The sequence below is a fragment of the Bombus flavifrons genome, chromosome 9, assembly GCF_040668555.2.
Source record: "Bombus flavifrons isolate JBK064 chromosome 9, iyBomFlav1_principal, whole genome shotgun sequence".
In the NCBI taxonomy this organism is placed as follows: domain Eukaryota; kingdom Metazoa; phylum Arthropoda; class Insecta; order Hymenoptera; family Apidae; genus Bombus; species Bombus flavifrons.
In genome coordinates, this window is record NC_138450.1 from 6,945,397 (window position 1) to 6,968,883 (window position 23,487).

General features: G+C 33.0%; 1 protein-coding gene across 7 annotated transcripts in view; it reads right to left on the reverse strand.

The window, feature by feature from the left end:
- Window positions 1-678: 678 nt before the first annotated feature.
- Window positions 679-23,487, reverse strand: part of LOC138183033 (protein RUFY3) — a 29,274-nt gene continuing 6,465 nt past the window's right edge. For 4 of the 7 annotated variants that reach the window (XM_069119553.1, XM_069119552.1, XM_069119555.1 and 1 more), the window contains 4 exons: window positions 21,160-21,257; window positions 17,990-18,206; window positions 16,551-16,802; window positions 679-1,347 (listed from right to left, as the gene is read on the reverse strand). In XM_069119553.1, the coding sequence (XP_068975654.1) occupies window positions 1,207-1,347; window positions 16,551-16,802; window positions 17,990-18,206; window positions 21,160-21,257 (708 nt within the window). In that variant the 3' untranslated portion in view covers window positions 679-1,206. Of the gene's footprint in view, window positions 1,348-14,034; window positions 14,237-16,550; window positions 16,803-17,989; window positions 18,207-21,114; window positions 23,412-23,487 lie in introns of those variants that run through there. The other 3 variants (XM_069119554.1, XR_011173965.1, XM_069119556.1) reach the window with 3 other exon arrangements.

Here is a 23,487-nt window from a genome sequence, read left to right on the forward strand (position 1 = left end):
TCGAGAAACCGAAGAACATAGTAACGTATGTTACATGTGCATGCATGTATTTTGATTATCATTGATCTGGCTAACAGCGAAGATTTGGCGATTCAAAGTTTTCAAGCCTTCTCCTCCTGACTGTACTTTCAAACGAACAGAACGGAGATTACTTTCAGTTTAACGATTACGAAAAGTATTTGCACATATTTATATTCTACTACCGATCAACCATTTCACAATTTTTGCCTCTAAATCTCTCATTTAACTCTGCTCGATTTTTAAGTTAAAACTGTTACATTATCATTGAGTCGTGAGTGATTACGATAGCTTATTTGACAAATCTTGTATCACCAAGTAGTGTAATTATTTTTGTCTTCAGGAGAAAGAGAGGGGGAGTAATAAAACTTTCTGGCAATTGCAAAAATAAGACCTACCGTTAAATAACTTAACCCAAACTGTTACAATTCATATACGACTCGACAATTACGATTAGAAATTGCTGTATAAAAAATGAGAAATATGAAAATAACGAACAATGAGAAATTCAGAAGCAACAAACGATTTAAAAACAAATTGTTTTTCTGTCTTCAAGATTTCTAGTATATCTGGTATCAGATACAGCAAATTCATATTCTTAGCTTCTTCTAAGAAATAAATATTAATAGTTACGTTACGTGTGATACGAGTTACGTTATATTCGACAACCACGCTATAGTAGAATTGATAGTTCCATTTGTTTCTTCATTTTAACCGCGTATTTAAATGACTATTTAAATATCAAAACAATAATGGTGTGCAAACACTTTCTCCATCTAATATGACTTAAAAATAATCACAAGGCTCCATTCCATAAAATTATGCTTTTCATTGGGTAACAAAATGTCGACAGTGCTCCGCACCGCGCGTCAAGCAAATCTTTTACAAAACGTCGCCTGGATGATATTGGGATGAAAGGAATTGGACGCGAGGCGAGGCAGCGTCGCGTCGACAGCTTTTTCGGACAACCGCGTGCGTCGAATGGAAAATTCGAGCAGCTTCGAATAAGGTTCGATGCCCAAGGAAGCAGCCTTCGAGGTATCGTGTACGTGTGTGATGTAAGTATATGTGTGGAACAGATCTTTTTCTTCCATTCTTCTCGTTCTCGGCTTCGTTGCTCGACTGGCTACCTTGAACGAACGGTTCGTGTTGCCTGACCGATGGACAACCAGTCACACGATGTTACTGTTAGCGTGCATCCGAGTAACGGCCGACCAGAAACACGTAACATTCGTCGCAAACGCGAACAGGTTTCGTCGAACTCGGCAGGGCTGTGGTGTTGTCGCTACAGGCATGACAAAAGATTTTCCCGCAGTTTCGACAATGGTGCTGCAACAGACACAATTAATTCGAATTAGTGATGAGAGGATAGCAAAGAGAGAAGGTTGTCGTCCAAACTTTTTAGTGATAAAATCGATGAAGATGTAGAGTGACAGTTTGCAAGCTTTCAGATGCTTGGTGTGTATAGAGATAATTTATTTATGGGGATAGTTACGAATTAAATATCCTTGTTACGTTAATAATAATCATTATTAAGTAAAATTGGTATTTCTTGATAACATGTGTTACAAAGAAATATTTTTTTTTTTTGCTATTTTGATTTTGCACAATTGAATTAATATTAGATATTAGTTATTAATATTAGTAAGTAATATAAATTAAAAATCACGAAATTGAAAAGAAAGACTTTCATAATAATTTATATGAAACACGTAATACGTATGTGAGTTTTAGTTTTATGCAATGCAAAAATGGAAATTATTTGTTTACACATATGGCGCATTGAAATACCTAAAATGGCCATGATCTATTATTATTATACATTATATATTTCAAAGCAAGATGGTCGAACTTTGCAAGAATAAACAATTCGTTCCACAGCCAGTTTGGTCTATTTCAAACTTCCTCTTTCCCGATAAAACGAAACTTTCTTATTAGTTTTTGAATCAGTTCAATTTTAGAAAATCGTGATCAGACAGAAATTTTGCTAAGATGAAAGTAGAAATGAGGTTCGAGTCCTGAAATTGACTTGAGACAAAATTGACCTAGGTCTTATTTGAAATTCTGCATGGTTACTAGTTTCAAAATACATCATTGCCACCTAAGGTCTGACCTCTGTTTAATCGTATTCGACGATATTGTAATTTATGCTTCAGCTTATTTCATTAAATTAAATGCCTGAATCTCGTTTCGGCGACCTCAGTAGTCGATATCAACGATATCCACTTAAACTTGATAATACTTCATTCTCTCTTGGTCTTGATTTTTGACTGTAATAAATATTAATTTAATTTTAATAAATGCCATTTAATGTTTAATTTTCGTTGGATCTACTTTAATTCCCGTGATCGTACATTCGTACTACTTCCTGACTTTTGATGGATATGAAGCGCTGTATTAAAAATGAAATAAATAAATTATCCTGTTCAGCTCCAATTACATTTAGTTAAAAGATTTAAAACCATGAAAACGATCATTATCAGGCTGATCTTCTCTTATTTCCAATAAACAAATTCAGGAGTTCAGAAGAGAAATAGAACGAATTAATTTATGAAAACCATGGATAAAGCTTCGATAGAAAAATCTAGCTCAAATTTCTCTCTCCGATTACCATCTAACAGAAAATAATTAGATCTACTTATATTATAATTGAAGAAAAGTTCATTAAAAATTTCAAGTACTAAAACACTTTTCTATATACACTCACATTATGACTTGGAAGATCATAACAAAATTTAGTCTTATGGTATAATATCGATTTTGTGTATCATTCCCTAGACTCACACTTCTGCCCAAAAGCCTTAAAACAGTAATTATATTTGCACCAAGATTGAAAGGAATCATGAATGAACTATGTTATAATACATAGTTTATATTTATATTTATACGATAATTATAACTTATGTAAGTATAATATACGTACAATAATAATTATACGTATATTAATAATTTTATGAAAAATGTATAAAATATAAAATTCATAGTCTGCACCAAACGTTAATCCATTTTTATTAAAAATAGGAGATACGTAACACTTGTGAGCAAAAATGTATGCCATTGTTTGGAAAAATGTTTCGTAGGTTTATACTGTTTTTCAAGCTATGTTCTTAACAACCACTTTTGGTTTATGGTCTTTGAATATCATTCGATATTCCAGTTCATTAGACATTCAGTACAACCATTCGTTACAATCTCGATGTTCATTGGATCAAGTTATTGGATCAAGTTGCCCAATATTACAATATGTAATTTGATGAGCAACCAGTCGTGTGAAAATCACATAACATCGTGGTAAACTGAGAACTTATACCTCCAATTGTATGACTGTGAAAATAAAAAAGAAATCCGTGTAATTTTTTATCGCGAAGCGTAACATTTCATTTGACATTTAAATGAAATCTTTTTCAGTAAAAATATTAATTAACTAAAACGTACGAAGTTGTACGTCGGAGGAATATGAATATTCTGTCAATCAGAGTATATATTCAGGAACGTCGGAGAGGTATAAAAATAAAAACGGAGAAATTCAACGTCCAGGAAATTCTTGCAACCGATAGTAATTCTCTAATTGTACGTAATTACTAAAGTAGAACATCTGGCACGCAAAGGTAGTTGAGAATCAGAACTGTGCATTAATTGCTTAATATGAAACAGACAACAGTGTTTCAAATTATGAATAATTCGTTTGGTCCAATTAATACACGGTACGTTCTCCCCGTGTTCCTCGTTTACTATCCAATTCCTCGTTGCGATAAATTTGTTTGCTCGCTCGCGAAGGAATAAAAATCTCGAGCAGCAGTTCTTTTATAATTCGCTGTTGATAAATCAGGTTGCCTGTTTTATCGTTCCCACGAGTTGTTTCAAAAATCAAACAAATTTGCTAATAAATAATGATTTCGAATTTATAATTCGCACAAAAGAGAAGGTAACTTTATTTAGTCTGTTTCTCCTGTTCATCAATTTTTCTCCTTTAATTGTTCTGTTTTCTTCAGTTAAAATGTCCTATCTAACATTTCCTTCATTTTCAAGGTATGTATGCTGAAATATTTGAAATTCCCCGTGTTTTCTATCTTTCAAATAAAGTTATATTATAGAGGCTGTTATATTAATATTTTGAATTGAAGGAAGAGGAACAAAGATGGCGCAAAAGAAAACAATAAACATAATAAATTTTCTTCAATTTCGAAATGGTAGATAGAATGTTTTAACTGTTAAAATATTCTTCTACATTACCATGGAAATATATATGGTACACGAATTTAATCGAACATAATTTTATACACATTTTCACTGTTGCTAATAAGATTTTGTAAAATATTAAGAAGCTTTTAGTCATTAATTTGCAGAATTTACATCGTATCAGTATTATCAACAATTGATGATTTAAGGATCAAAAACATTACATTTCATTCACTCTCGTATATATCGCAAGAAAAAATCAATTTTTAATTCCATTATCTCTAACGTATAAATAATAAATATATTGGTGCTTTCATGAAGCAATAACGAAAATTAATGGCGACGCAAGAACTCAGTTGAATCGAAAATTTTGAAACTCGACGAAAATAAAATTACGCGACTTAATCACATTTTTGCTACTCATCACGGTGCGGTGCCACGATCAAACATTTTCACATACATATATTATACAAACGAACGGCGTGGCTCAAGCGAACGTATGATAATCTACATCGAGATCCATCAAGCCAAATGAGTTCAATCTCGAATCGTGTCCCAAAATTCGGTCGATGAAGCTTAAAAAAAATGGATCGTTTTGGATCTTTAACAACGATGCAACCACGACCAAAATTAGGCATTAAAGGAACGATCATTATTACAAGGATCCACAATCTACCTAGGACTATATTTCCTTCGGATGGCAACAAAGCAGATTGTTGAAAAAATTTTCAACGTGGTCTGCATGGTCGAAGCCAAAGAGCCATGCAACATGGTTCGCAGTTGCGGATTACGTTCCGTGAAAGTCGAAAAAAGTTCACAGGCTTGCACCTGAAGCTGGCACACGAACAACAGAGTTTTTTTCGCCCGATGTGCTAGGAACCCTATTGTCCCTGCGTCAATTTCAGGGAAAAGTACGTTTAATCTTGTAAAATATCATTTTCTTCTATTTCTTCCCTGCTAGTCTGTACATGTTGCGTTCACAATAATGTTGAACGGGATAGGAAGAAAAATCTTATTATGTTATATTATATTATAGTATATCTGCTACGTATTTTTAAATGAAGAAGCGATTGAGATAAAATAGTGCATTGAATAGGGGTGGAAATTTTCTTATTTTTATTTGAGATATTTGTATAACGTCCTTGCCTGTTTCTATAAAATTTTTGTATAATCGCACATGATTTTAGATAATCAAAATTTATGGAAACGATGTTGTACTACATTTCCTTTAAAAGTTATAACTTTCTATAGATAAATTTAATTGATAACAAAATTTATATAAAATGAAACACATTTCATATTAGATTATGATTTCAAACAATTTGAAATTTGCCAATGTAACTAATTAATTTATATCTAACTTTAATTATATTAATTTAAAATCTTTCGTTATGTCCAATTTTCTTATTTATAATTTGTCTGTCGTACTAAATTTGTTTGGAAAAGAAATGTTCATGCATTTCTTGGCAAAAAATCTATTTCATTTGTTATTTGTAAAAAATTTGTAAATACTGATATTTTCCGGCATCAGACACTTTCAACTAATTACAGCTATGTATATTGATACATCATTATAATGTTAGTGGCAAACAGAAAATTACAATTCAAAGTATCGAAATTCATTTGTTTCTCTCTCGTGTAATGATATGCAGAATAGCGAATAATATCCATATAATAATTGTTAATATTACGTATTGGTGGTAATGATGATCAATTACTAAATCTTTTATCATTATTATTACTGAATTATCATTCACAAACTTCTGAGAATAATTACGGTATCAAATGTATTTAAAGCTCCTTCTATATCTGAATATTGATCAGGTACAATCTGCAAACTTTGGCTAAGAGGTAATATTTAAAATGGAATGGGATAAAATTTATTTAAAGTGTTCGAATAAAAAACAAGAAATAATATATGAAATATTAAACCAGTATCGGACTAGATATTAAAATATTAAGTGATATTAAAATATAAATGTTCTTAGTTTGAAATATCAAGTTACCAATAAGAAAATTAAAAAATAGTATTTAATTTATATTATCATATTTATATCGCTAATCTCACAAAACCAATACAATTTTAATGACATTTTCACTTTAAACAATTACACTTCATTAAAATACGTGTGTCTATGTTTATGCGTTTTAAATATGGGAAAAGCATATGACTTTTATGTATGTAGGTATATTTACACATAAAAAGATGTATACTCTTCAACAATATAAAAAATACTTAAAAATATTTTTGAGATTATTCTATTACATCAATGTCTATTTTCTAATACATCCAATGTCTAATTTCTATTACATCCAATCATTTAAATTCCACTTCTCTAATTGCGGTCTGTAAAAAGAAAAGTATATATATATGTTCATAAATTATGAAATGTCAATTTTGTCCAATAATTATTTCCTCCGCAGCACAATTTCCACTCCAACCAGTATCCAGAAATTTAAAGCCTCATAACTCGAAACGAGGAATTTCCCGATACGAGGTAAGCGACGAGTACGAAATCGAGGGAAGTAACAAACGTAACTTTCTCGCTCGTAAATTTCATTTCTTAGCGGAGCATGAAAACGAACGTCATCAAGTACGCATCGAGGAGTAAGAATAAGAAACAGTGGAAGATTTGCAAATGGTAAGGATAAAAAGGGATCGAAGGAGAAACGAGGAAAGGAAGTTTATGACGTCTATGTACGTTCAGGTCTAGGTGATGCTTCTCCTCTTGCTATCCGGCTTCTCCATTACCTCGGTGGTCTTTATTTTCAAGCCATTACCAACGGTCTATTATAATAATGCGGAATTCGTCGTCTGAAAAGGAAAAAGAGAGCCGAGGCGACGGGATCTGGCGCGACCACCACTCTAAATTTTACATCTAAATTGAATCCCTTAAGTAAGATGACGGTGGTCCGGTATTCGTTCGTTCAACGTTGGTTGCCAGTTATTACCGAGGAACTAAGAGACCGAATAATATCACCCCGATAACCGATTTCCACACCAAGTTAATTATTGAACCGTCCCATCAATATGACTTACGAGAGAAACCTACGAACCTAGATTGGTCAGAGCACGACTTTCGTCGATTATGGACCTGCCTCCAGTTCATCTGATCTCCTACGCGATAGATACCTACTTATAGATACTTTCCAGCAGGAATAAATCAGCTTGCAGATCGAATGTGAAAGATATCGTGAAATGATCTATCACGGAGCTTTCTCTACCTTTTGGTTTTGATAATTTGGAATTAGTGATATTAAATGAGCATTAAGTTTTTGTTTAGTTATTGTGGTGCCTATTTAGACATTGTAAGGAAGTAATTGTAATTTATGTAATTTGTATAAATCCGTAGTTCGATATCAAACTAATAGACATTAAGCGAAGAATGTCTTTCATCGAGAGAACAACCAACATTCCCTGAAATAATTCAGAATTGCAATAAGATTATTCTACATATATGCTCATATGTATATCTATGTATGTAATTCTAAGATAAGATCATGTAGTAAGAAATACATATAACTCACTTCTCTGACGTGACCCGAAAATGTTGTTGTCTGAAGATTAAAAAACACTTTTTGATTTTAGCTATTACGTTCCAGTTATAAATTTCATCAATAAATTAATTTAACAAATCGTTAAAAATAAAATTTCTTTCCACGGTCATACACTGATTCTGTGTAATGGTACATACAATAGAAAGGAAAAAAGACAAGGAAGGAAAGAGGAAAGCAGGGAGAAAGATACATTTTGGACTGTACTAGTGGCATCATCAGGCCTGTGGCTCAGACACAGGCAGGTCAGGTCAAAGATCGTATTTGCACGAGCGGGATGATTAGACGAGAACTCGTGAGAATACTCTGTTGGTGTGAATCCCAGAGGTGGCAAATATAGAAGGATCGCCACAATTTCGATACAAAGTTGACTTGCCTGATCATAAGCACTTTGAGTAGTTTCTTTTAATATTTAGGACATGGTAACGTTACTTACAACTCTATCATTTATCCTTGAACGAAAGATATTTTTATTATAGAATGTTTATTTCTAAACTTTTATTTGCAATACTAATAGTAAGTTATAACTTGTGACTTTTAAAATATCGTTAATAATATCAGCTTAATTCTACAAGAATTGATCACGTTAATATATGATACGTTGCTCAGAAAAATTAAAGGATCAGTAGATTTAGCTGTATAATATCAGACAGTAGATTACCATTGAGATATTATCAATTATTAATGAAATTTAATTTTTAATGATTAATTGAAATTCTGTCGATTCAATTCATTTATACAAATGTGAGTTCTTATATGACGGGAACGAAAGATAATATTGTAGATAGTGGACAAAATTGGCGAACTCCTATTACTTGAATTTCAGTCTAAATTAGAATATCCAGAAGGAAATAATCGTTGCAACATTTAATAAACGATTATATTTTTTTTTTATATTTTGATTATACTTTATATTGCCTTATATTGTTTTAATTATGTTAATATGAATGTGAAACCGCATAAACAACATTACTAAATCTACTAAAATAACATTAATCCAACTGTACAAGATGGGATTATCAGGAACGTCACCTTTCTGTATATTCAACATCTCAACCATATCTTAATGGGATCAATTTGTCATATTTGTAGTTTAGCACTCGGATCAAACATGAGGCCGTCACTCGATACGGTTAATCAGCTTTGTGTTATTGAAACAGCAGATTCCGGGGAGACGAACAGGTAGAAGGGGAAGCTGCAATGCGAACTGATAAACGATGAAAACAACCCACCACCATCTGGTTGTTTCGACTTCGCACCACGAAACCCATCTCGGTCATTTTCCATGCGATCGCGTGAACGAACCAACGATTTTTTCCTGCGGAGGATCGTTAACCTAATTGGACGTATCTTATTGCTTCCAACTGTTTTCCAGTACGGAAACAGAGATATTCGTGCATCGAGAAACAGGAAATGAGCGTTCGTTACGAAGTTTATGTTAAATCTTAATAATCATCACCGGCGCCGCTATAATTTCTCGGTGGATTATCTGAATTCCAAATTTAAAAGAGAAGATTTATGTTGCTCAATTACGATTAATATCTGTATAGTTATGTATTTGCGATTCGGGGAAATGACACGCAATTCGTGTTCTAGAAAATTTGTTTTATTCCGGAATTCGTTTTAGTTTGTTATACTCGTGTATATTCTGAAATTATTTTATTTGTTTAAATGTGTCCCGAAATAAGGATTATTAACCAACTCTTTGACGTTGCAATAATGTTTATCAAGAGATTATCAAGTATGCAAGCGGCAGATATGTTTGATTTGTGATAAATCTGATCTTAGATGTTATGTCTTCTTTATAAGAGACGTGTATTTATTATTCATATTATACCATATAAAAAAAAGTTTACCGCGAGCTTAAAAGGAAATTCAGTTATCTATTACAAATAAGTTCCTTATTTTTTTTATTATCTTTCGTGTTTTTCTTAATTAATTGGAAAGAGAACAAATTATTATGCAGAATAGAAAATGAGTACTTCTAGTACTTGTAATCAATTTGACGAGAGTTATCTGTAAATGGAAAAAAATTAATACCTTATTCCATTTATAATGAAAGAAGGACAATCGTTCAAGAATTATTTATTGTACATCAAATGGTCATTCCACGTATTTCATTTAATTTTAAAACAAATAAAATCGTTATCTCTAAAATGATTTTTCAGGAAGCACTTTGTAATAATCTGTTTGATCCAGAAATATATCCCGCAACTATTTTCATAAACAAAGTGATATTTACTCTAGATAAAAGATTTGTAATCTTTCTTCACGAAACTTCAATTTAATTAATTTAATTATAATCAAATTAAGTTATAAGCCCAAAAACATTTTTTATGAAACTAGTACAATTGAAAAAAGATTCGATATATTCAAATTAGAAACATTATAACTTTTCGCATATTCAATTAATATTACGACGCCAATATTCTCAAATTTATTTTAAATTACTTCGGTATTTTAAATATTCTATCAGAAAATGATATATCCGCTGTACTAAACATACAGGAATAGAACGACCTGCTTTCAAGATAAGACAAGATTAAGGATAGGTAATTTAATACGTCTATTTCTAAAAATATTCGTATAAATAAAAATCGTCATTCCTTCAATTATGTTACGAAATCTATATAAGAAGTTCGAGGTGTTTCAATTATTAACATCTGTGCTCGAATCGATATCATCGATAATGCAAAGATATGTTACCATTTTGGTGTTGCAAACGATGCTAGCCCCTTATTCCAATTTGTAATTTATGCATTCTAACATCTGCTTGCTGCAACGCATGTGCATCGACGATAGATACGCGATCGATTATATTAGACTGAACGATTAAACGTAAAAATATTCCATTCAGGAATATCAAACGTATAGAGAAATTTGTTGGAAACCAGTATTTAACAAAATATACGTAAAAGAAAATAATAAAACTTGTTTGAATCTACATGTAAATGTTTTTTTTTTATTTTTTTTATTAACGAGAGAAAAAGAATATTGAATGCAACTCACAAACAATAACTTGACAAACCAGGGTAATACAACAGCTTTACAGAAGAGCAACAGTTCTGCTAATCCATTAAGCAATGAATAGAAAAATAATCAATAAAAGCTGCGTAAACGTACTATTGTTTCTAAAGAAATCATAGTGCTATAAATATTTCAATCTCTTCAAACTTTATAAATATTTATAAAGTTTTAACTTTATAACCAAACCCCCTTCATCGCTACAATATTAAAAAAAAAAAAAGAAGGAAACAGAATTCAGTAATTCAAATGGACTGAAAAGAAATTGCAAATGAAATGTTACGTCTGCGTTCTTTACGTCCTTAATGGGTTAACAACAATTTTACAAAACGTTATCGTTGCACGAGTTTGCATATACGAAATACATAAGCCTTATAAGCCTTCTTTCGCTTCGGTTTTCCCAGGAAGCCGTCTTTCGAAAGCCATGCGGAAGGTTCAAATCATCGGTGGCCAACCGACAGCTCTTGTCCACCTGCGCGGCAACACGGTCGGCTGGCCTATTCTATATTAAACAGTATGGTAATACTCGGTCGGCGCGAAAAATGAGTAACAAAGATATACCGAGTCTGGCTTGTTATTATGCAATAACTTACCAACCGGTTCCCGTGAGCTATCCCCTTCGTAATGTCCCGTGTCTTCTACGGAGCTGCGCCAGACAACGAACGAGGGAGCGAAAAGAAGAAAAAAGAAAGGAGGCGGAGGAAAGCATGGTCTAAACGTGCTTCACGGACCAAGCAACGTCTCTATCGGGACGCCAAAGCGCTGAATATGCATGCCGAACGTACATGCATTGAACACGCTAGATTGTATTCTCGCGTGTGTATGTGTGTGTATGTAGAGGGGCAGTAATGTGATTGCACTGTAAGCGGAGGTGAACGTGGAGTTTTTGGTGAATCGTAATGTAACATTGCTTATTATCTATGATTATCTATGGAATAGAAACTTTTGATTTTGCTAAAGTTGTGTGATGTATTCTTAAATTTGGAGTGATTCTTTGTATTATTTGCACGATAGATACGGTGTTCTTTCGATTAAGGAATCATGAATACATCTTTGATGAAAATGTGTTGAGAATTTCTGATTTTAGGTTTAGTCCTCATTTTAAATTACTACTAATTTATTGTTAAAATGTTAAGGGAACGTTTCTAACGATATTTAATTACGATATTTAATATATATTATTGTAACGACAAAAGCAAGGAATCATGAAGCGCCAGAAAGCTCAAATCCAATGTACACTTTTGATGAGATTTTCTACGTGAATTTTAGAACTAAACGTCTTATATATATACAGAAAGAATCGCTTGATTTTAATATATACTCATTACCTAACTTTATTGTTTCAGATAAAACTACATTTGTTCGCGATGTAAATTTAGCTCATCATCATCATAGGTATTTAACATTTCCCTCTGAATATTTTCTCTATCTGGAGTTAGATTGTGTTTGCAGCCAAGTCTTTAGAATCATCCTGTATACAAGACTCATCCAGCTTATCTCCAAGATGTAAAGAAGCATCTTTCTTAGCAGGAATTCCGTTTTTTCTCTACCGTTCTTAAGCTTGTGTACCTTTTATTTAAGAATAAAAAAGCTTCAGATACATACTATAAGCTGCTATGCAAAGATTATCGAGCAAAGTAGTTCGGAATAAGATAAGGTTTGTGTAAACTTTTTCATTTGAAAATTAAATGCATAATGTAATATTTATTAAAACATGCAAAATTATAAAACAATCGAAACGTGTAAAAGTAGAATCGTATTACGTTGTTTGGAAAATATAAGATACACTATAACGTGCGTGAACGTAAAGATTACAACGAAGTGACGATGTACTACATACAAGGTAACAGCGAAGTAATGTTGAAAATTTATTCACCAATACTAAAGAAAGAATACTTCATTACGCTATTCAGAAGTCATTAACGATGATAATACGCTGTTGGATCATAGACAAAGTAATTGTGTACGTTGAAAGAGGCTTTCTGTGGTTGCTCACTTCACACGCAGAATTAACAACGAATGAATATTTAATTGTTCTTATCGCACACTGAATGTTAATAGCAATAAATAGTTCGATGTATATTTGACAGAAGTAAGATTTAACAATTTTGTAAGGGTTTTGTTTGCAACGGAATGACTCGATCCTTGCTGAATAATGGTTGATCCGCATCTGATCTTAGTCTTGCTCCCTCCTTTCCATGCGTCCTCGATACGCCTTTTTCTGGTATGGGTGGAAAGCTGCCTGAACTTACGAGAGATATTCGGCCTTTCGTATCAATTTACATCGTCGGCAACTTGTATCAACTTACATCTGTTTTCCAATTACCTTAAATTTATCTCTTCAGGAAATCCTCAATTTATAACACGTCTCAAGCTATTTGAGTGTGAAATAAACTAGAATTCTAAAAAGTGTTCTGTTTATTGCTCCGTTTCCTTAAAAGGATTAAGAATTCTACCCAAAAATAGCCTCTTTTACGATCGTGCTATAAGCGTTACCAACGAACATCCCACGTAATTCTTTTGAGTATTCCAAACGGAATAAGGTAATAAATATTTGTTGTGATCATTTAACTCGCACAGTTTCGCGTATTCTTTAACATATTACTGACGATAAAATTAATATTAATATGACGTTTCTCCCAATCAGTAATAGGGATACGCTGTATCAACATTAATACAGAAATGCTCATTTGTAATAATTGCGATTGTGCAAGATAATTTTAATTAAAGGTTAATTAATAAATAAGCAGGTGACGCGATAAATTACTAAATAATATATTATCACGAAATCAATGCAAACAGTTATGTAGAAGAAAGGAGCATAGAACATCATTTAATTTTAATGTGACAAATGAGACATTTACAGAAAGCAGTGAGAACTTACTTTATAGAAACTATTTCCCAAAAAAAATCTGTGTAAAATCAAGAACGAACAAAAAATTACCAAAGATTCATCTTATCGTTCAAATTAAAGAACTTACAGGTGTTACTTTTAAGATCAACCATTATCTCCAAATAGAAATGTTTCTTTGAAATGAAAATGAACGCGTTTCATAATCAACAGCTGTTCGACATCCATCTCATCTCACCTGAGACACGCTTGTCTTTTCCAATTCCTTTTGAAAACGTTCAAATGATTATCAAAGCTGATCGAACATTTTTAAATAAAAATCTGTTTTCAGCTTACAAAGCAACTTCCTTAGAATTGGACGAGACTAGAGGAATCTTTAGTCTTTTAACGACTCAAACTCTTCTTCGCTTGCGTTTATGAGGGCGAAGGGTAACAACGCCATTAACGTGACGTCCGGTGCACGTTCACGAAATTTCGATAAGGTCCGACCGTGCATAAATTCTAGCCATAGAAATATATTTCGTATGACGAATGCACGAATACCGATCTCTCTCAGCCAGTTTTCCTTATCAATGCACGCAACTGAGCAGCTCAACAATCTGAAACAATCTGGTCGCGGGCGGAATACTTTAAACATGTCGTGCTTCTATGTGATTCGACTGCGAAAAAATAAGAACAAAATGAAGGCAAAAATCCAGTTATTTTTCTTCGCGCCGCGTCGACACTGTATTCTCGATTGATCGTTCTTTGCTTGAGTAAGGTCCTGTTACTGAATATTTACTTTTCGAGGAAGTGTGCATATAGGGTGTCTTATGAAAAAGAACGTACTACTACGCCAAGCGTAACTTTTCCGCTCAAAAAAACTTAAAAGAGAGAAAACAGAAACATATTTTCTATTGTAAAAGGAATCTTTTTAAAACTGTAGTTTAATTTTGCAACAGTTAGAAAATTACTAACGGTGAATATACTATATGTAAAATATTAACAAAATATTATGTTATACTGATTTATCGAGTAATTTGGTTTTCTTGCTAAATCTTAGAAAATTGCAGATATAACGCAAATTTTATCAAAAATTAACACTTACATGTCAAATCAACGCGTAGTTAATAGATAATAATTAACAATTGCTTTTCTTTTTTAAAATATGATAGTTTGTTTGAAAGAACTAATTCTTCCCTTTTAGAAAGAAAAATCTTCATTTTTAATTGAAAATTCCCAATACAAGGTTTCCCCAATATAAAGCAAGAATAGTTTTCTAATGGTGGAAATATTTTTTCTACGCACAATTAAACACTAAACACAATGGGACAAATTAAACATCTTATTGTTTATGAATGATTAAATCGATAATTTAATCGAATATTTACAGAAAACGATTCTTTTTCTATTTGAAATTCCAAGATGCATATGCATTAAAATTCACAAATGTGTTGAAAATTTAAATGGCGATATTGTATTTTGTATTAAAACTGATCTAATAACATGTAGTAAATTCAATTAAATTTAAATTACACGATAAAAGCACTTTTCCGGTTTCCGTTAAAATATCCGAATAAGAGAGAATTCTGAACAACTTTGGTATCTTTAATACGCCCCTCGTGCCGCACAACATTGGATTCATTTCCTGCTTTAAAATCCACTTAATAAAAAATTATCTGTGAATAGAAAATATCAACAGTCGTATAGCTAAATTTTCTCATTATAAAGGCAAGCATTGCTAATGGAATTTGTGAGTAACTCGAAAATATGATAGGAAATTGAAACAGATTTAAAGAGGATAGATATCTTTTTGGAAGAAATCAAGACATTATTATTATAATAAGACTAGACAAAAGCATATTTCATATTGTAAGTGTAAAAAATATCTCATTAACTATTTAAGAACAACCTTTAAAATTTGAATCGACTTATAAAAAGAGTTGAGCATTGCACATGTAACAACGCATAAAAGAGGAATACAATACAAATAAAAAATACAATAGAATGAAAAAGCTTCATTTTAAAAACATAGATTCCAATCACGTAAAATGCACTGTGTTGTAGTAACGAAATCTAGTTTCCCAAAATTTTCGATCAACTAATATTTAACATTCAAACTATTGATGGCTAAAATACAATACTAGTACCAAAGAAGCCATGATAAAAGAAAAGATCTTTATCCGCATATTTTACAAACAACTATTTAAAACCTAAAAAATACATTGTTGTCGATGTATAAAATTTCCATGAAAAATTACTGGAATTGGTATCTCTTACGCTAAAAGACACTACAAACACCCAAGAAGTATATAAATATACAAACTCCTTGAGCCTTGAATTATCTATATACCACTCTCTGGATGCAGATAGAATCTAATCAAAAATCCACTCCGAAATCTCTTCAATTACCCGTAGGTCGTGGAAGGCAGGAAGGAAGGAAGGACTGGGCACGGACTACCAACAAACGAGGATCGGGGCCGCTTGTAATTGCAAGCCGTAACACAGCCCGATACACCGTGTTATCTCTAATAACAGAACTGTCATGCATCAAAGTTCTCCTTGGTTGGTGCACGCGATTCGGATCTTCGAGCCGTCTAGACGAGCAAAGGTCGAGAGGAGAGGCGTAACTTCGTCAGGAATAAAACCTCTCGACAGTGTCAGCTTGGTTCGAAAACATGTTCGCGCGCATAGTGATTCGAACAGGCTGTGCAGATAGAGCCCGTGGAGAAATCTGGACCGTGGAACCGGTAATTTTCAGGGTGGCAAGGATAATTGAACGATTAAGCGAACTCGGGGCTCGGCCTTTCAGTAGAGCAATCCCTGCGCGACGACGTCAATGGACGACGACAAGGACAATAACGACGACGACTGAGTAGATAGAAACGAAAGAGATGGCCGAATCGAGGTAGAAGGCGTAGGGGCAATTAAAAAGTTTGATTACCTTGCGACGAGTGATGTTGAACTCTCGGTTGCAGCTCTTGCATTGGGTGACCAGTCGATCGTTCGCCCAGGTCGCTGCACCCTCCTGCTGCTGCTGGTTCTGCTGCTGGTGAGCGTTGTCAGCGGCCTCGCGTAATTCCACGGCCGCCAATTTCGCCGTGCTCAATTGTCCCCCAAGTTCCTCCAGAGTCCGTTCCTGTTCGGTGCAGATCTCCTTCAACGCGTAATGTTCCTCCTGCAGCGCCAGGTATTTCTGCAACACATGGCCTGGAATTACGCCTCGACACCTTGAAACTTTGTCCCAGACGTTCCATTCGTTTCCCTATCCCCGTGTTATCGGTTGTTACGGGGCCGATTGCGGAGTCGAGTTGCGTCGACTATTAGTGAGAAGATTCGATTGCGCGAGAGCCGAAGAAGTTTCGGAAGATTGATGAAGGGAAGGAGAAAAGGAGATGGAGGAGAGAGAAGGAAGCAGTTGCTTGAAAAATCGATCGGCGAAGGCAAAGTGTTTTGAGGTTGAAGGAAGGCGTGCGAGGTATTGTGGGAGGGAACGAATAGGTGATTGAAACTGTGGGGTTTGGGTTGGGAGATTGTGGAAGTATTTTGTTCTGGAAAGGATATCGAGATGGGTAACCAAACTGTGAGAATTGTAGGTATTTTCTTTTTTAAGATATTTTCCTTTTATTTCATACGAGACATTGAGATGATAAACAAATTGTTTTGTGGTAAAAAAAAAAATTAGGTGCAATCAGATCTTCTTCTAGCGAATTATGTTTGCTGTTAATGTTCTATATTGTAAAAAATAAAGAAGTGTATTAAATACAGTACTAAATAAAGTACTAAATTCAGAACTTCCAAAATTTCTATTTAATACAATTAATATTTTGAAGCAGAAAATTACATAACGCGAATTGATTTTCTGCCAAAATGGTATAAAACAAGGCCGCATTTTCCATATTAATTTTAAATTAAAAATAGAGCAATATAAAGTAATTCGTTATAAAATACTAAATCTTATTATACGTTCGTATAGCTTCTCTTAAATAGTACGTGTACTCTATTACTAGTCTATTAAAAAATAGAGAGAAAAGAAACAGGTAAGAAAGTCGTTTTGCTACACTTGGGAATTTAGCAGCGTTATTACATTTACTCCGTAAAAGCTTTCAGTAAACCATTAAACATTAAAGAAAAGTGTTGTTTTTAACAATATCAAACCAATTATTACAGTATCCTTTCGTACGACATCACAATGATATTTTACAATGAAACAAAAGAAAAATTAACAATGCCATCGCATGGTCGATGATGACTAGAACTATATTGCAGAAAATTATCTGCATTTTCAAATATAACCAAGATAGCATCTCAAGTTTGATCATCCAGTTTGGAAGCTGGTGGTATGCGCGAATATGGCGAAGTTGAGGCCGATATGCAACGTACCTCGGACACCCGCCTCAACTGATCGATCTCCTGATGTAATTGAGAGATCTTCTCCGCGCTAGAGATCGATGCTTCCTGTAAGGAGGTTCTCCATTCGCGTTCGAGTCGCAATTCCCTCTCGACCCCGTTCGCCCTCGCTTCTCTCTCGGCAGCTTCAGCTCCCAAAATCCTCACCCTCTCTACTGCATCTGATTTCACGTCGTCCATTTCCTTGCACCTGATTAAGTCAAATCACTGGTACTCAAAGAATCGAACACAATACTATACGACAAACGCGGAAATTTTCTACGTACGACGGCTGAAGTTGTAATGGGTATAATCGTATGCAAAATCTGGACAATTTTTGCAGTATTTAGGAAAATAGTAATCGTGGAGATAATTGGCATTTAAGCGAGAAATGACGTTGAATTTGATTCAGTTGAAATTAGTAAAGATAATTAAGATTAAGATAAGATTCTTTTTTTTTTAAGTCTAATACTAGAATGTAATTAGGCCATTTCATAAATAACGGAATTTGTCATAATAGGAAGAAATATAATTTATAAAAAAAGAAATTAGATTAAAAAAGCTGGAGAATTATCGTAGAAAATGAGAAAAAATACATCACTACCTAATTTTTTATTTTTATTTAGTTTATGAAAAAAACACATTATTTATGAAATGATCTAATACATTATATGGAAATAATGAATCAACCATGATATTATAATTAAAATTGAAATGTGAATGAGCTAACAAATTTTCTTGATTCTACAGAAGTTATTACGCTCGTAATTTCAGTCTTACGATTTATCTGAAAGTACACGTATTTAAGACACTGCCTTGCGATCATTTAATAAAGATACAATGTAAGTAACCTAATTAAATTGCAGCGAAGTAACATTCGAACAAAATAACGATGAAACTTCGTCAGAATTTTCCGTTGTTATTTCAAGAGATTATTTTGAGAGACGAATAAATTATTATAATAACCGATATAGCCGTCCATTTAAACAAAATTCGTTCGAGAAACCGACGTACGCAGTTTCGTTGGCCGAGTTTACAGAAATACTAAGCTCCTCGACGAAAGGAAGTTACAAAAGCAAGGATCTGTAACTTAGTTGAAGTTCTCATTGAAACTTTCGCCATGATTATTCATGACCGAATACCGTTATCCGGCCGAAGAAACAGGCAGGTTGTTTTTTTAAAGACTTTATATTATAATCCCCGAGCGAATTCAGCAAAATGTCGGATCTCCGTACTCATCTATTTTTCCTCGAGTTCGTAATCCAATCTTTAACGGTGCAAAAGCTCAACTTACCTTCCGCTTTAATATAAATTCATCATTTCCACGCAAAATTATAATTAATCATGACGTAGAGAAATTACAAGAAATTTAAATAACGGAACGAAAAAGAACTCGAAAGCTATGCATAACTTTTTATTATTATTATGAAGGCTATACTACAGAAATTATTCGAACGAAATGTCTCATCTTACGTCTAAACGATGATGATCTGAGGGTAATTAAATGCAAACTATCTTCTGTCATGAATTTATTTCCGCTGCATTGATATACAAGCACACAAGTGTCTGGGTGCATTATAAAGACCATTGCTCGATTGCTTATACATAATTATATTTATATAAAGATATTATATATATATGTATGGCACGTTTGTTTCGTAAGTCTTTCGATAAACGTGAACGACACAAACAGTGTGTATATGCGTGTCTGTGAGTGTAGGTGTATATATATATATATATATAACGACGAAGAATATATACGATCGTAAGAAACAATTTGATCGATATAAAAGCAAACAGAAAAAGTAAGTGGAATAAAGAAAAGAAAAAACGACGATAAAAATGATCGCAAGTCAGTTCCTGAAATACTGAGGTATCATTTATAATTTATAATTCTAATTGACCAGATACCATCAATCGAATATAATAATTGACGAGCAATTAACAAGAAAAAAGAGTGTACTTCTCACGCACGAGCAAGGCAATAGATTTAAAAGGGCAACACATTTACATGTTATTGCCCTGATTAGCAATCGATATTAATTCAGCGATTCGTTTACTCAACTCGAGGTATAAATCTACCAATTAGTACGGGAAACATGAATTTGTCGCTATAACATTAATATTTATATTATATTATATATGTATAGACTTAATAATCTTAGATCGAGTAGCCGTTAAATGAAGGTTTGCCAACATCTCCATTAACGATAAATCGAATCTGTATCTATAATGTTTGCCTCGGCTAATCTACTCTAAGTCAGATCGCGTACGCGACGCCTAAGTAAAAAATAAATCACCTCTAACTACAGCCGTCGAGGGTATATCATTTCTCGATATCGTCATACGATAATCGTCGAGAGCCACGAGCTATAGAAAAATCTCTTATCACAACGACTAGGTTTGTAAATGCTAAAATGTTTAACGATAGTAAAGATAATATTAGTAATATTTTGCCGTTCCTTTATATAGCGCCCTTTTACGAGGGTACGCGAGGAACGCGTGACTGAGTGAAATCGAAGTGTCAAGATTTTGTAAAATTAAAAGCGTCGATGATTGAAAAAAGAATTTGGTATTCGAAATTTTTCATCTTGTCATCAAAGTTTGTACTACGATAGAGAATCTTACTTTAAATTTAAATTAGAATTAAAATTTAATCGACAGACAACACTTTACATTCTCTTATAAATTATAATTGAACAATTTTCGTGATATTAAAATTTGATTTTGTAAAACTTCAAAGTAATTTTAAATAAAATAATTTTAATTAAAAATTGTCTTATACTTAGATCACATCGAATTCTTGAAGTATTATATAACTGTACTAAATATATTAATAAAAATAAATAAATATTAGATTATATTAAATTGCAAATTAATAAAATTCTATTAAAATCAGAATTTTTGTAATGCCAAAGTCTTTTTATATTAGTCGCGCGATGATTCGAAGCCCCGCGGACGTTGACAACAAAATCTTAGAGTAATGGCTTCAAGCTGCGAGTTCACGAGTACCTATGTTCGGAAAGCTAGATAAAGTATATATATGATAGAATGTTAGTATTAGCTTCGATAAAATATTGATCGCGTCGAAATGTAATCTAAAACCCGATGAATCAGTCGCGCTTACAAAGTAATTAACACTAATGAAAGACAAATAAACATACTTCTCATCCATTTTCTGGATGGTTTCAGTCATCGATAGCGTCTTAGCCTCCAATTTAGTGATCAGTTCTGTTTTATGCTTAAGCGAGCCTTCGCACTCCTGAAATAAACCCTATTTCAGTGAAAGGTAGAAAGAACCGTTTCATTTGTTTCTCGATTAAAGGAAGAGCCCTGAAATAACACGTAATCCTTAGAAGTAAAATGTACATTGTGTAATTTATAGCTGCAAGCTCATCCTGTACCAATGTAGATGATGTAATATGTATATGATAAATGTAAAACAGTTTTTTGAAAGATTCAGACGTCGTAATCGTTAATGTATGGTGAAACTGATGGAAAATCGTGCAACATGAGTTTTTAATCCCATTAAACATAGGTTGAATAAAAGATTGTTTTTCGTCGAGTTTCGAAAGGAATATTAATTATTTGTCAATTGATATTACCTTCCATTGCATTTATCAGGAATCCGTGAAAATGTTCGATAAATATAAATGAATCTAATTTCTCTGTTAACAAAATCTACTGATAAATTATTTAATAGAGAAAAATTGCTATCAATTTGACAGGATAATTAATATTCGTTAAAATACAATGTTTTCACGATGGATTGAAATTAAATATCCGAGACACTCTACAAAAAGAGGATAATAATTATAATCAAAATCTGATGAACAATAAAACGCATTCCGATTGAATGTGATGAAGATATGAAAAACATGTGTATAATAATGTTATTGTCGTCGATAGTTCTGTGGACAAAATAGCAATTTTATTGAAATAGCGTAACTATGCCGTAACAAAGCACAGTTACATTCATAAAGTGTCTCGATTGAAACACACAACGACAGGTGTTGCATTTAAAAGCTTATTGATGCATGGATTGGTGGATAATTAAATATCGAATATTTCATTCTCGTTCATATTCTACGCATTTTAGATATATAAAGTCCTGTCCTGTGAAAGATCTAAGTGATATAGCTTGTTTAGCGTTAAATGTATAATAATAGTGCTTCTGAATAATCCAACAACATTTTTCGCGATTAAATTCTATTCATTAACAACCATTATATCCACAAATGTATCATAACAGTTATGCTTTTAGGCTCCGATTACAGTTACACGATATACAGTCAATGTCTACTAACTTAAATAATGTATAAGCTCCTCTGTTTCAACTTATTTCAGAATAATACAGATTTTCTACGTAGGAGATTTATTAATGTATTAACTAGGGCATCCTTCAGTTAGAAACTTTCATAATTAAAAAATGACAAATTAATAAAGACAAATCAGTTTCAGCTATATCGATTTTAATCCTTGTAAATATAATTATGATGTAATTTATTTTTAACAGAAGCGATAAGAAAGAAAGAAAGACAGGTGGTTTCTAAATAAAGAAATTATTATGTTCAGGAGATTAGCAACCAGTTAATGAGTCAAAGAATTTATTGAAATTAAAAATTGAAACAGAGAGATAATTTAAGTACCTAAGAAAATCTATTGTCAAATACAAAAAATGAAATAAAAATCACATTTCATAAATTATGTACAGAATTGTCAATTAACAAATGTTGAAATACACTAGTACTTCTATATACATCGACATTCATTAAAATGTCATTGGACATTTCAGGAACACGTTCATATAAAGGATTTGCCATCATTTATACGCCCTTGATTAGTCGAAATATTAAACGGAGTATGAAGATGCATAGTATAAAAACCATTCTCTAGAAACAGTGTTCTTTTATGCAGTCGATTGTTCCTCCGCCTCCATAGAAACCTCACCGTTCGATTTACTCTGTTCTGGGGTATCAGGCTTTGCCATTTCCTTTTCGTTAGCGCCATTTTGTTGCTCGTTACCCCTTGTTTGTCCATTATTATTAGGAGAATATGGTTGCTTAGTGAGGGATTGCTGCTGAGCATTAGTGGATTGTTGGTGATTGTTAGTTTGCTGGTTGTTAGTCGGTTTTTGATGATTGTTAGCTGATTGTTGCTGATTATTAGGAGGGTGCTGATAATCAACCGCGGATACATTGTCTGCAGACGAGTAACATCGTGGTGAAGTGGGACTGGTCTTATTAAGAATCGATTTCGAGATACTGCTCGGCGTGGTTGGGCTACGAATATTTTCCCCATCCTTTTTCATGTGGTTGCACTTCTCAAGATTATTCAGGATCTTGCCGATTTGATTCGTCTTCGCATGAAGCCGGCTCACCATTTCTCCTTTCTGCGTTAGTTCGTGCTCACATTCCTATAATGGAAATAGTCCCAGAAACAAGAAATTTCGAAAGCTACCCAACATCCCCAGCATGGCAAAAGGGAATTAG